We start from the raw sequence: 14409 nt of genomic DNA, 5'->3' as shown, positions 1-14409 counted from the left end.
ATGCTGAGCAGTTGGGCAGGGATTAAAATTGCTTCTCTGTCCTGGTGGGGCTATAGAACAGGCTCTACAGCCAGTACAGCCTGAGACTGAGGAACCAAATCAGGCAGAACTGCCAATTAAGCTCCTTGCCAAGATGGGGGCTATCTAGGTTTAGCTTTATGAATAGGCAGAAATGATATCTGGGATGTCTGCTCAGGTATCACTGCAAGCTGGAGTGCAGTTCACCAGGATTTGAATGCTTATTGCTGTCAGTCCTACCCCTCCTTCTCCCTTTCAAGTTGATTCTCAATGGTTGAACCCTGCAGATTACCCCTATGATCTTCATGAGGCAAAACCCAAGTGGGCTTCCTGGGAAGTGTCCCACAACACTGGAAGACCTGGACATCCACTTTGGGTTCTCTTTTCACATTGGAGAAACTATAAGCTTACCGAGACCCTCTCAGTGGCCAGCCTGGGGAAGAGGTGATGTGATCAGAGTGTTAGTTTTTCCTTTCACCCTTCTAATGCAGTCCTTCTTGGTATCTGAAGTCCAGGGAGGGTTCTTCAGACTCACCCACCCCCAATTTCTGGGGTTTTCACACTGGTGTCTTTATCTATAGATAGCTGTTAGTTGGTCTTCTATGGTGGGGGGGACTGAAGTTGGCAGGAACCTATGTTGCCATCTGTTCAATGACACAGTCAGTTCCACAGTAAAGAACTAAGATCTTATAAACAGAGACCTACCACAAGGAATCAACACTGCTCCAAATAAGCAGAAGCATCATCTGTAGCACTGTATTTCCATTTCACAGTATATGATGGTAAGTGATATTTTAGTGCATTCTATTCATATCTCAACAAAGTAATGGAGGCTTATAGTCCAAGATCAAGGTACCAACAATGTTGAACTCCTCTGAGGACTCTCTCTTTGGTTTTCAGATGGTGCCCTTCTACTGCTTCTTCACATGTGCATGTGCCCAATGTTCTTAATATAAGAAGAGCTTTTACAATTAAAGACTCAAAATCACTAGTAGAAAAATGGGCAAAGTAAAAGAACAGGCAACTCACAAAAAAATAGAAATGGCCAATAAACATTTAAAAATGTTCAATGTCACTACTATAAAAATAAATATTTTCACCTCTCAATTTGGCTAAGGCTCAAAAGAGTGATGACATATAGTGTAGACTGAGGGTGCAAGAACATACTCATAGTTAATCCTTGTGTAGGTCAATTTGGCAATATGGACAAAAACCCTTACTGCAATTGTTTGACCCAGAAATTCTACTTCTCAACATTTATTTTAAGAAAACAATCAGTTGCAGGGAAAAATGAGTGTACAAAGATGTTCTTCAAAGTGGCATCTGTAGTAAAAAACTAGAATAAACCTACAGAGTAACAATAGGTTACATGAAACAAATCACTACTACATAAACAAACAATTGGAAAGCCAGCAAAAAGTAATTTGCAAATTCCTATTTAGAAAAATAAATACATAAGACAATATGCACAAGTATTACAATATTTTTTATAAAACCACCACATGTATGTACACCAAAACCAACCCAGTCATTATCTTTGGGTGGAGGAATTAAAGAAAATTTTTGTGTTTTTACAAAAATACCCATTTTTCTTTTCTGATTTAACAAATTGTTTTTCTCATTGAGCACACATTACTTTTATAATTAGGAAAAATAAATTATTTTGAAAAGGAGGAGAGAGAAACAGAGAGCCAAGCTATCTGCTATCACAAGAGAACCTGAATACTTAAAGACATAACAACAGAGCAAAGGTCATAAATCTGAGAGATAGTGACAAGGCAGAATCAGTAAGTACTAAAGATTGTTTTTAAATATGCAAATTACTGTCACATTGGTTTCCATACAACACCCAGTGCTCATCCTAACAGGTGCCCTCCACAACACCCATCACCCGTTTCCCCACCCTCCCACCCCCCATCAACCCTCAGTTTATTCTCAGTATTTAAGAGTCTCTTATGGTTTGCCTCCTTCCCTCTCTGTAACTTTTTTTCCCCCTTCCCCTACCCACGGTCTTCTGTTAAGTTTCTCAGGATCCACATAAGAGTGAAAACATATGGTGTCTATCTTTCTCTTTATGACTTATTTCACTTAGCACAACACTCTCCAGTTCCATCCACATTGCTACAAAAGGCCATATTTCATTCTTTCTCATTGCCAAGTAGAATTCCATTGTATATATAAACCACAACTTTTTTTAAAATATGAAATTTATTGACAAATTGGTTTCCATACAACACCCAGTGCTCATCCCAACAGGTGCCCTCCTCAATGCCCATCACCCACCCTCCACTCACTCCCACTCCCCATCAACCCTCAGTTTATTCTCAGTTTTTAAGAGTCTCTTATGGTTTGCCTCCTTCCCTCTCTGTAACTTTTCCCCTCCCCCATGGTCTTCTGTTAAGTTTCTCAGGATCCACATAAGAGTGAAAACATATGGTATCTGTCTTTCTCTGTATGACTTATTTCACTTAGCATAACACTCTCCAGTTCCATCCACATTGCTACAAGAGGCCATATTTCATTCTTTCTCCTTGCCAAGTAGTATTCCATTGTATATATAAACCACAACTTCTTTATCCATTCATCAGTTGATGGACATTTAAGCTCTTTCCATAATTTGGCTATTGGTGAAAGTGCTGCTATAAACATTGGGGTTCAAGTGCCCCTATGCATCAGCACTCCTGTATCCCTTGGGTAAATTCCTACCGGTGCTATTGCTGGGTCATAGGGTAGATCTATTTTTAATTTTTTGAGGAAGCTCCACACTGTTTTCCAGAGTGGCTGCACAGTTTGCATTCTCACCAACAGCGCAAGAGGGTTCCCCGTTTCTCCACATCCTCGCCAGCATCTGTAGTCACTTGAGTTGTTCATTTTAGCCACTCTGACCGGCGTGAAGTGGTACCTCAGTGTGGTTTTGATTTGTATTTCCCTGATGAGGAGTGATGTTGAGCATCTTTTCATGTGTCTGTTGGCCATGTGGATGTCTTCTTTAGAAAAGTGTCTATTCACGTCTTCTGCCCATTTCTTCACTGGATTATTTGTTTTTTGGGTGTGGAGTTTGGTGAGTTCTTTATAGATTTTGGATACTAGCCCTTGGTCTGATAGGTCATTTGCAAATGTATTTTCCCATTCTGTTGGTTGCCTTTTAGTTTCGTTGATGGTTTCCTTTGCAGTACAGAAGATTTTTATCTTCACGAGGTCCCAATTGTTCATTTTTGCTTTTGTTTCCCTGGCCTTCAGAGATGTGTCAGGTAAGGAGTTGCTATGGCTGAGCTCAAAGAGGTTGTTGCCTGTTTTCTCCTCTAGGGTTCTGATGGTTTCTTGTCTCACATTCAGGTCCTTCATCCATTCTTACTTTATTTTTGTGTATGGTATAAGAAAGTGGTCTAGTTTCATTCTTCTGCATGTTGCTGTCTAGTTCTCCCAGCACCATTTGTTAAAGAGACTGTCTTTTTTCCATTGGATATTCTTTCCTGCTTTGTCAAAGATTAGTTGGCCATACTTTTGTGGGTCAAATTCTGGAGAGTCCCTATCCTATTCCATTGGTCTACGTGTCTGTTTTGTGGCAATACCATGCTGTCTTAATGATTACAGGTTTGTAGTAGAGGCTAAAGTCTGGGATTGTGATGCCTCCTGCTTTGGTCTTCTTCTTCAATACTACTTTGGCTATTCGGGGTCTTTTGTGGTTCCATACAAATTTTAGGATTGCTTGTTCTAGCTTCGAGAAGAATGCTGGTACAACTTTGATTGGGATTGCATTGGATGTGGATATAGCTTTGGGGAGTATTGACATTTTAATAATATTTATTCTTCCAATCCATGAGCACGGAATGTTTTTCCATTTCTTTGTATCTTCTTCAATTTCCTTCATAAGCTTTCTACAGTTTTCAACATACAGATCTTTTACATCTCTGGTTAGGTTTATTCCTAGGTATTTTATGATTCTTGGTGCAACTGTGAATGGGATTAGTTTCTTTATTTGTCTTTCTGTTGCTTCATTATTAGTGTATAAGAATGCAATTGATTTCTGTACCTTAATTTGTATCCTGCAACTTTGCTGAATTCATGTATCAGTTCTAGCAGACTTTTGGTGGAGTCTATCGGATTTTCCATGTATAGTAACATGTCATCTGCAAAAAGTGAAAGCTTGACTTCATCTTTGCCAATTTTGATGCCTTCGATTTCCTTTTGTTGTCTGATTGCTGATGCTAGAACTTCCAACGCTATATTAAACAACAGCGGTGAGAGTGGACATCCCTATCATGTTCCTGATCTCAGGGGAAATACTCTCAGTTTTTCTCCATTGAGGATGACATTATCTGTGGGCTTTTCATATACGGCTTTTATGATGTTTAAGTGTGTTCCTTCTATCCCGACTTTCTCGAGGAGTTTTATTAAGAAAGGATGCTGTATTTTGTCAAATGCTTTTTCTGCATGGATTGACAGGATCATATGGTTCTTTTCTTTTCTTTTACTAATGCGATGTCTCACATTGATTGGTTTGTGAATACTGAACCAGCCCTACAGCCCAGGAATGAATCCCACTTGATCATGGTGAATAATTCTTTTTATAAGCTGTTGAATTTGATTTGCTAGTATCTTGTTGAGAATTTTTGCATCCATGTTTATCAGCAATATTGGCCTGTAGTTCTCTTTTTTGTTGGGTCTCTGTCTGGTTTGGGAATCAAAGTAATGCTGGCTTCATAGAATGAGTCTGGAAGTTTTCCTTCCCTTTCTATTTTTTGGAACAGCTTGAGAAGGATAGGTATTATCTCTGCTTTCAATGTCTGGTAGAATTCCCCAGGGAAGCCATCTGGTCCTGGACTCTTATTTCTTGGGAGATTTTTGATAACTGATTCAATTTTTTCACTGGTTATGGGTCTTTTCAAGTTTTCTATTTCTTCCTGTTTGAGTTTTGGAAGTGTGTGGGTGCTTAGGAATTTGTCCGTTTCTTCTAGGTTGTCCAGTTTGTTGGCATGTAATTTTTCATAGTATTCCCTGATAATTGCTTGTATTATGAGGAATTGGTTGTCATAATTCCATTTTCATTCATGATTTTATCTATTTGGGCCTCTCCCTTTTCTTTTTGAGAAGCCTGGCTAGAGGTGTATCAATTTTGTTTATTTTTTCAAAAAACCAACTCTTGGTTTCATTGATATGCTCTACAGGTTTTTTTTAGATTCTATATTGTTTACTTCTGCTCTGATCTTTATTATTTCTCTTATTCTGCTGGTTTTGGGGTGTCTTTGCTGTTCTGCTTCTATTTCCTTTAGGTGTGCTGTTAGATTTTGTATTTGGGATTTTTCTTGTTTCTTGAGATAGGCCTGATTGCAATGTATTTTCCTCTCAGGACTGCCTTCGCTGCATCCCAAAGCGTTTGGATTGTTGTATTTTCATTTTCATTTGTTTCCATATATTTTTTAATTTCTTCTCTAATCGCCTGGTTGACCCATTCATTCTTTAGTAGGGTGTTCTTTAATCTCCATGCTTTTGGAGGTTTTCCAAACTTTTTCCTGTGGTTGATTTCAAGTTTCACAGCATTGTGGTCTGAAAGTGTGCATGGTATGATCTCAATTCTTTTATACTTATGAAGGGCTGTTTTGTGACCCAGTATGTGATCTATCTTGGAGAATATTCCATGTGCACTCGAGAAGAAAGTATCTTCTGTTGCTTTGGGATGCAGAGTTCTAAATATATCTGTCAAGTCCATCTGATCCAATGTATCATTCAGGGCCCTTGTTTCTTTATTGATCCTGTGTCTAGATGATCTCTCCATTGTTGTACATGGAGAATTAAAGTCGCCTGCAATTACCACATTCTTACCAATAAGGTTGCTCATGTCTGTGATTCTTTTATATAATTGGGGGCTCCCGTATTCGGCACATTGACATTTATAATTGTTAGCTCTTCAAGATGCATAGACTGTGTAATTATCATATAATGCCCTTCTTCATCTCTTGTTACAGCCTTTAACTTAAAGTCTAGTTTGTCTGATATAAGTATGGCTACTCCAGCTTTCTTTTGACTTCCAGTAGCATGATAGATAGTTCTCCATCCCTTCACTTTCAATCTGAAGGTGTCCTCAGGTCTACAATGAGTCTCTTGTAGACAGGAAATAGATGGGTCTTGTTTTTTTTTAATCCATTCTGATACCCTATGTCTTTTCATTGGAGCGCTTAGTCCATTTACATTCAGTGTTATAATTCAAAGATACGGGTTAGGAGTCATTGTGATGTCTGTAGGTTTTGTGCTTGTAGTGATGTCTCTGGTACTTTGTGGTCCTTGCAACATTTCACTTACAAAGTCCCCCTTAGTATCTCTTGTCGGGCTGGTTTAGTGGTGATGAATTCCTTCAGTTTTTGTTTGTTTGGGAAAACCTTTATCTCTCCTTCTATCCTGAATGACACACTTGCTGGATAAAGGATTCTTGGCTGCATATTTTTTCTGTTCATCACATTGAAGGTTTCCTGCCATTCCTTTCTGGCCTGCCAAGTTTCAGTAGGTAGGTTTGGCACTCCCCTATGTGTCTACTTTTGTATGTTAGGGCCCGTTTATCCCTAGCTGCTTTCAGAATTCTCTCTTTATCCTTGTATTTTGCCAGTTTCACTATGATATGTTGTGCAGAAGATCGATTCAAGTTATGTCTACAGGGGGTTCTCTGTGCCTCTTGGATTTCAATGCTTGCTTCCTTCCCCAGATCAGGGAAGTTCTCAGCTAGGATTTGTTCAAGTACACCTTCAGCCCCTTTCTCTCTCTCGTCTTCTTCTGGAATTCCTATGATACGGATATTGTTCTGTTTGATTGCATCACTTAGTTCTCTAATTCTCCCCTCATACTCCTGGATTTTTTTCTCTCTTTTTCTCAGCTTCCTCTTTTCCCATAAGTTTATCTTCGAATTCACCTATTCTCTCCTCTGCCTCTTCAATCTGTACTATGGCCACCTCCATTTTATTTTGCACCTCATTTATAGCATTTTTAAATTCCTCGTGACTATTTTTTAGTCCCTTGATCTCTGTAGCAATAGATTCTCTGCTGTCCTCTATGCTTTTTGCAAGCGCAGTGATTAATTTTATGACTGTTATTCTAAATTCTTGTTCCGTTGTATTGCTTAAATCGGTTTTGATCAATTGGTTAGCTGTCGCTACTTCCTGGAGTTTCTTTTGAGGAGAATTCTTCTGTTTCATCACTTTGGGTAGTCCCTGCGGTAGCTCCAAACTGCAGGGCACTTCCCCTGTGCTGCCCGGGGTAACTTGTGTTGGTGGGTGGGGCCACAGTCAGATCCCATGTCTGCCCCAGCCCACCGCTGGGGCCACAGTCAGACTGGTGTGTACCTTATCTTCCCCCCTCCCAGGGGCAGGACTCACTGTGGAGTGGTGTGGCCCCTGTCTGGGGTGTTTGCACACTGTCAGGCTTGTGCTGCTTCAATGGGATCTGGCCAAGGGCTTATTAGATGGGGTGGATCTGCATGGTGCATAGGGGTGGAAGGGGCAGGCTTAGCTAGCTTTGTTGGTGGTGGTCCCCTGTGGGAGGGGCCCTGCAGCACCAGGAGGGAGGCAGGTCAGTTGGAGGGATGGACCCACAGAAGCATAGCATTGGGTGTTTGCCTGGTGCAAGCAAGTTTGGTGATGGGAACTGCTTCCCTTTGGAATTTCGGCTGGGGGATGGGAGAGGGAGATGGCGATTGCCAGCACCTTTGTCCCCCCGTTGAGCTGAGCTCTGCCTTCTGGGCTCAACAACTCTCCCTCCTGGCATCCCCTTGCCCTCCCCACTCTCCCAGAGCAGAGCTGTTGACTTTTAACATTCCAGATGTTAAGTCCTGCTGGCTGTCAGAACTCACGGAGTCTGCCCCTCTCCTTTTGCAAGCCAGACTTCAGGGGTTCTTCTTTGCCTGGAGGGCTGCCCCTCCACCGCCCCGGCTCCCACCTGCCTGTCTGTGTAGCATGCACTGCCTCTCTGCCCTTCCTACCCTCTATCATGGGCCTCTTGTCTACGCTTGGCTCTGGAGAATGTTCTGCTAGTCTTCTGGTGGTTTTCTGGATGTTTAGGCAGATGTGGATGGAATCTAATCAATCAGCAGGACAAGGTGAGCCCAGCATCCTCCTACCCAGCCATCTTCCCAGGTCTCTCCTTAAGAGCCAGACAGGCAGGCCAGACATCGAGCTCCAAAAGTGGGAAAGAGGAGACTTGGATCTGGATTTTTGTGTCTCCACACTCCAAGGTGGTTCAGCTTGCACTGTAGGGAGCCACACCCTCAGTTGAGCCTCAGACATTAAGATGCGACTTGCTCTTCTCGCCAGGGCACGTCTGTCTCTACTCAGTAAATACTAAAGACTTAATTGGATATTGATTTGGTAAAAGAGTCTCTGTGAGGAGTGTTTGACAGTGGTCAGATTGCTGGCTTAAGTAACTGGGATATCAGTGCCACTGAGAAGGACAAATCACACAGGAAAGGAGCTCCTCTGGGTGAAAAGATTATGTGTTCAGTTTTGAACTTGTGCAGCCTGATGGGCCTATGCTATATTCTGATATGAGGCAAGGGTTTGTTGGCTAGGAAAGTGCTAAAGTACAGTTTTATAACTTCTTGAATAGATGCCTTTCATTTGATAACTTTTGATTCCAAAAGACTGGTATCAGTTAGTGACTTGGAATCATCTATTTGCCTTCTGGTTTCACAGTTTGATTTCCCTGTTTTAAGACATAAATATCTACTTGGATATGATGAAAAGGACTGTGCTTTAGTAAGACTTTAAAGAGCCAAAGAAACCTTATAAAAGAAGAACACAGCTGGAGGGATTACACTTCCCGATTTCAAACTAATTACAAAGCTATCATAACCAAAACAGTATGGTTTTGGCATAAAAACACACACAGATCAACAGAACAGAATTGAGAACCCAGAAACAAACCCATGCATATACAGTCCACAAATTTTTGACAAGGGAGCCAAGAACAGTCAACGGGGAAAGGACAGTGTCTTCAATAAATGGTGCTGGTACAAATAGCCACTTGCAGAAGAATGAAATTGGATTCCTATCTTACACTTCTCACAAAAATGAACTTCAGATGGATTAAACTTAAGTGTAAGACCTCAAACCATAAAACTCTTAGAAGAAAATACAGGGAAAAACTCCTTCACATTGGACTTGGCAAATATTTTTTTGCATATGATAAGAAACAGAAGCAAAAATGAACAAGTGGGACTACATCAACCTTAAAGGCTTCTGCACAGCACAGGAAACAACAAAGTGAAAAGGCAGCCTATTGAAAGGGAGAAAATATTTGCAAACGATATACCAGATAAGGGGTTCATATCCAAAATATATAAGGCACTCTTACCATTCAATAGTAAAAACACAAATAATCTGATTAAAAAGTGGGCAAAGGACCCAAATAGACATTTTTGCAAAGAACATACAGATGCCCACCAGGTACAGGAAAAGACACTCAACATCACCAATTATCAGGGAAAGTACAAATCAAAACCACAATGAGATCCACTTCAAACCTGTTAGAACAGCAATTATCAAAAAGACGGGAGATAATTATGGCAAGGATGTCAAGAAAAGTGAACCCTCGTACACTTTTGGTGGGAATGTAAATTTGTACAGCCACTGTGGAAAATAGGGACATTCCTCAAAAAATTAAAAACACAACTACCATACAATCCATCAAATCTACTTCTGTGTATACATATGAGGGAAATGAGTCACTATCTCAAAGAGATACCTGTACTCCCATGTTCATTGAAGCACTATTCAAAATAGCCAACACATGGAAACAACTCTAAGTGACTATAATGGATGAATGAATAAAGCAAATGGGTGATGTGTGTGTGTGTGTGTGTGTATAATAGAATATTATTCATCCAAAAAAAGAAGGAAATCCTTCCATTTGCAACAACACTGATGGACCCTGAAGACATTATGCTGAGTAAAATAAGTCAGACAGTAAGATATATACTGTATGATCTCACTTACATATAAGTAGAATCTAAAAATGCCAGACTTCTAGAAATAGAGAGTAGAATGGTGGTTACTAAGGCCTAGGGGCTAGGGAAAATTAGATGTTATTAAAGGGTACAAACTTTATAATATGACTAAGTTCTGGGGATTAATGTACAGCACGGTGACTATAGTTAACAATACTGTATTACATACTTGGAAGTTGCTAAGAGAGTAGCATTTATTTATTTATTTATTTATTTATTTATTTATTTATTTACTTTTATTTATTTTTTAAATTTACATCCAAGTTAGTTAGCATATAGTGCAATAAATAATGATTTAAGGAGTAGATGAGTAGCTCATCCCCCCTCCCACAACCCCTCCATTAACCCTCTGTTTGTTCTCCATATTTAAGAGACTCTTATGTTTTTGTCCCCCTCCCTGTTTTTATATTATTTTTGCTTCCCTTCCCTTATGTTGATCTGTTTTGTATCTTAAAGTTCTCATATGAGTGAAGACATATGATTTTTGTCTTTCTCTAATTTCACTTAGCATATTACCTTCTAGTTCTAGTTCCACCCACGTAGCTGCAAATGGCAAGATTTCATTCTTTTTGATTGCCAAATAATACTCCATTGTATATATATACCACATCTTCTTTATCCATTCATCCATCAATGGAAATTTTGGCTCTTTCCATACTTTGGCTATTGTTGATAGTGCTGCTATAAACATGGGGGTGCATGTGTCCCTTCAAAACAGCATACCTGTACCCCTTGGATATATACCTAGTAGTGCAATTGCTGGGTCATAGGATAGTTCTATTTTTAGTTTTTTGAGGAACCTCCATACTGTTTTCCAGAGTGGCTGCACCAGTTTGCATTCCCACCAACAATGCAAAAGAGATCCTCTTTCTCCACATCCTCGCCAACATCTGTTGTTGCTGAGTTGTTAATGTTAGCCATTCTGACAGGTGTGAGGTGGTATCTCATTGTGGTTTTGATTTGTATTTCCCTGATGGTGAGTGATGTTGAGCATTTTTTCATGTGTCGGTTGGCCATCTGGATGTCTTCCTTGGAGAAGTGTCTATTCATGTCTTTTGCCCATTTCTTCACTGGATTATTTGTTTTTTGGGTGTTGAGTTTGATAAGCTCTTTATAGATTTTGGATACTAACCCTTTATCTGATATGTCATTTGCAAGTATCTTCTCCCATTCTGTCGGTTGCCTTTTAGTTTTGCGGATTGTTTCCTTTGCTGCGCAGAAGCCTTTTATTTTGATGAGGTCCCCGTAGTTCATTTTTGCTTTTGTTTCCCTTGCCTCTGGAGACGTGTTGAGTAAGAAATTTCTGCAGGCAAGATCAAAGAGGTTTTTGCGTGCTTTCTCCTCGAGGATTCTGATGGCTTCCTGTCTTACATTGAGGTCTTTCATCCATTTTGAGTTTATTTTTGTGTATGGTGTAAGAAAGTGGCCCGGGTTCATTCTTCTGCATGTTGCTGTCCAGTCTTCCCAGTACCACTTGCTGAAGAGACTGTCTTGATTCCATTGGATATTCTTTCCTGCTTTGTCAAAGATTAGTTGGCCATTATGTTTGTGGGTCCATTTCTGGGTTATCTATTCTGTTCCATCGATCTGAGTGGCTGTTCTTGTGCCATTTGTTTGTTTTTTGTTTCCTAGGACCTTGTATGGTATCTAGCACAAAGTGCTACAGGTGACCATAGTATGAACTGATATATATTTGAGAATCTCTTAGATCTAGACACTTGACTGAACCATGTAAAATAATGAGAATAAATACTGTTATTACCATCTCTGTTATATATCCTCTGGCCTCTTTTATATCACAAGAGAAGAAAGGGACATATGTCAGGGTAGTGTGCTCGGCTCCAGCTCTACTTCTGGAGTATAGGCTAGAGAACAGCACCAAAGACTGTTGGAACTTTCTGTCCAGTTTTACAACTCTACAGATATAAGCTGACAAAAAACTCCCAAGTAATGGCAGGGAGTGGAGTGAGATTTCTTGTTAGTTTATATCTGAGAAGGTGAGAGAGCAAGCATGGAAATAATTAGACATGTTCTGTTTGCTTCTGATCCAAAATATAGTTTGTGGTTCTACACAAAGTCATCATCAATCAACTAACAATGCATTATTTATAAGAAAACAACCTTCAGCAGAAGTGGTTCAAGTCAGAGAAACAGTGGCAGAGTTTTGTTCTGAAAGGCTGTAATTGTCAATCAGTCTTTTTAAGTTACCTGAGTTATTTGGTTTGGGAGATTACCACTGTTATTTCTTCCCTAATACCTTCCTCCTTTATAGAGGATCTGGTAACTATAATAATATATAATAATATATGTGAAAATGTATGTCCTTTCTCCTGGAAAGCCCATTAGAATTACACTGAAGCGCTTGGGGGCAAGGCTGTGGCTATGTTGCCTGGACGAGAATGCAGGGTTGCTGCATCACACAGTAGCCCAAGGGAGAATGTAGGGACAGAATAGCATTTATCAACCGAGGAGCTAGGTTCTACAGTGACCAAAGGAGATGGGGAAATTGAATGGGATAAAGCAAATGAGAGAAAGTCCAGGGAGGTTAAAAGTCAAGTGCTGTAGGGGCGCCTGGGTATCTCAGTCAGTTAAGCATCCAACTTCAGCTCAGGTCATGATCTCAAGGTTCATGAGTTCGTGCCCCATGTTGGGCTCTATGCTGACAGCTCAGAGCCTGGAGTCTGCTTTGGATTCTGTGTCTCCCTCTCTCTCTGCCCCATCCACGATCCTGCTCTGTCTCTCTCTCACTCTCTCAAAAATAAATAAACATTAAAAAAAGTTTAAAAAACCTGTTGGGATGAGCACTGGGTGTTGTATAGAAACCACTTTGACAATAAATTATATTTAATATAAAAAATTAAAAGAAAAGTTAAGTGCTATAAGATAAATCGTTGTAGACCCAAAGGACCTAGTACTTTCTAGCAATAAATATGCTTGGGGAGAGAGGGCAGGCAGATGGAAGGGATATGTGAACAAAATAATCAAGGGTAAGAAAGATACTGAATGAAACAACTGTTCCCAAGAAAGCACTACAAGAAACCAGCAGAAATATAAGAACTGTTTTGAGACAAATGAAGAAGAAGGCATTCTCTTTTCTATTAACCTACCATAAGCTTCAGAGCAACAAATTTCATGGATTTTTCAAACTGGAGATTAGTGCTGATCACAGAAAAGCTGCAGATAGGTGGGGCAGGTAAGTGATTAACACCAAATGGAACCCTATTGGGAAATTAAATGTCCTACTTGATTCAAGATGCATGAGGAAAAAAGAGTTCAGATGTCAAAACAGGAGTAAATTTCCCTGGAGAAAAGGTGACCTTAGCAGGGTTGACCTTGAACAGGTGTCAGAAATCGCTACATTTGTGTAGTGCAAAGCACACAGGTTTTGGTAGTCCAGCAAGACCTGAGTTCCAATCTCAAATCTCCTACTTACTTGTAAATCTATCTATTAAATAAACTTAGGCAAAGCACTTAACCTCCCTGAGCATTTTCACCACCTACAAAGTCTAAATTAGAAATCCTACACTTCAAGGGCTGCAAAGCCTCTACTACATTATTATACCTTACACATAATGAGTGCTCCATAAATGGTAGCTATTACTGTTTTAAGTCCATATCAAATTTAAAACAAGAGATGACCTGAAATAGGAGAATTCTCAGAAATTCTTGATTTGGGAATAGTTGACAGCAAGAAAGTTATAAAAGCTTGGACACTGCATATTCTAATATCAAATATCTAAATATCAATAATGACAGATGAGCTCTAACTGTATTGCTTTTCATTAACAGGATTTTTCTTCTCTGTGGTACAAAATGTAGTGTATTTATTGCCAAGAATTTATGGACGGTATCATGAGAACATGCCATCATATGGACCCTGAGATTTAAATTATTTTAATATAACTTTTTTTTAAAGAAGAAAGTTTGAAGAAGTCTAGCAATTTTACCTGATGAGGTCCTGAACTCGACTGTTAAAAGTATCACCTTGTGAGGGTTTGTTTTTCATTTCCTGTGTCGATATTTTTGGTGTATCTGGCTGGCTGTTTCCATCTGGTCGATTGGCAATCAGGCAGCTAAAAACCACAGCACTGACTTTGAGAAGTCCAGTTGTCAAACCTTCAAAAAGTTGCTTATTTGTATTTCTTCCCAAAATAGCATTATTTTCATCTGGAACATAAACCTAGATGGAAAAAAAATACAGTAATTATATTTCAGGAAAACCACCAGACGTGGACAGAGATAATGTGGAACATTTCTGGAATCATAAATAATTTTGAAATTGTAGAAATGGCTAGCTAAATATTAGAGTGTTGGTTCTGAAGTTAGATTGCTGAGTTCAAGTCTCAGCTTTATCCTTGCTAGTTGAGCGACCTTGGGCATGTTGCTACTTCAAAGCTTCAATA

At 39.7% G+C, this 14409-nt stretch overlaps 1 protein-coding gene across 5 annotated transcripts in view; it reads right to left on the bottom strand.

Annotated features, from left to right (window-relative positions):
- The window catches only part of SCAPER (S-phase cyclin A associated protein in the ER), a 505214-nt gene that overhangs the window by 73194 nt on the left and 417611 nt on the right, over positions 1-14409 (bottom strand). For all 5 annotated transcript variants that reach the window (XM_086711283.1, XM_086711287.1, XM_086711288.1 and 2 more), the window contains one exon: positions 13954-14186. In XM_086711283.1, the coding sequence (XP_086567409.1) occupies positions 13954-14186 (233 nt within the window). The remainder of the gene's footprint in view (positions 1-13953; positions 14187-14409) is intronic.

Source organism: Puma concolor, chromosome B3, assembly GCF_028749965.1.
Source record: "Puma concolor isolate L17-30 chromosome B3, mPumCon1.1.hap2, whole genome shotgun sequence".
NCBI classification, from domain to species: Eukaryota; Metazoa; Chordata; class Mammalia; order Carnivora; family Felidae; genus Puma; species Puma concolor.
Note: the sequence above shows the minus strand (reverse complement) of the source record. Positions and strands in the feature narration are given on the sequence as shown.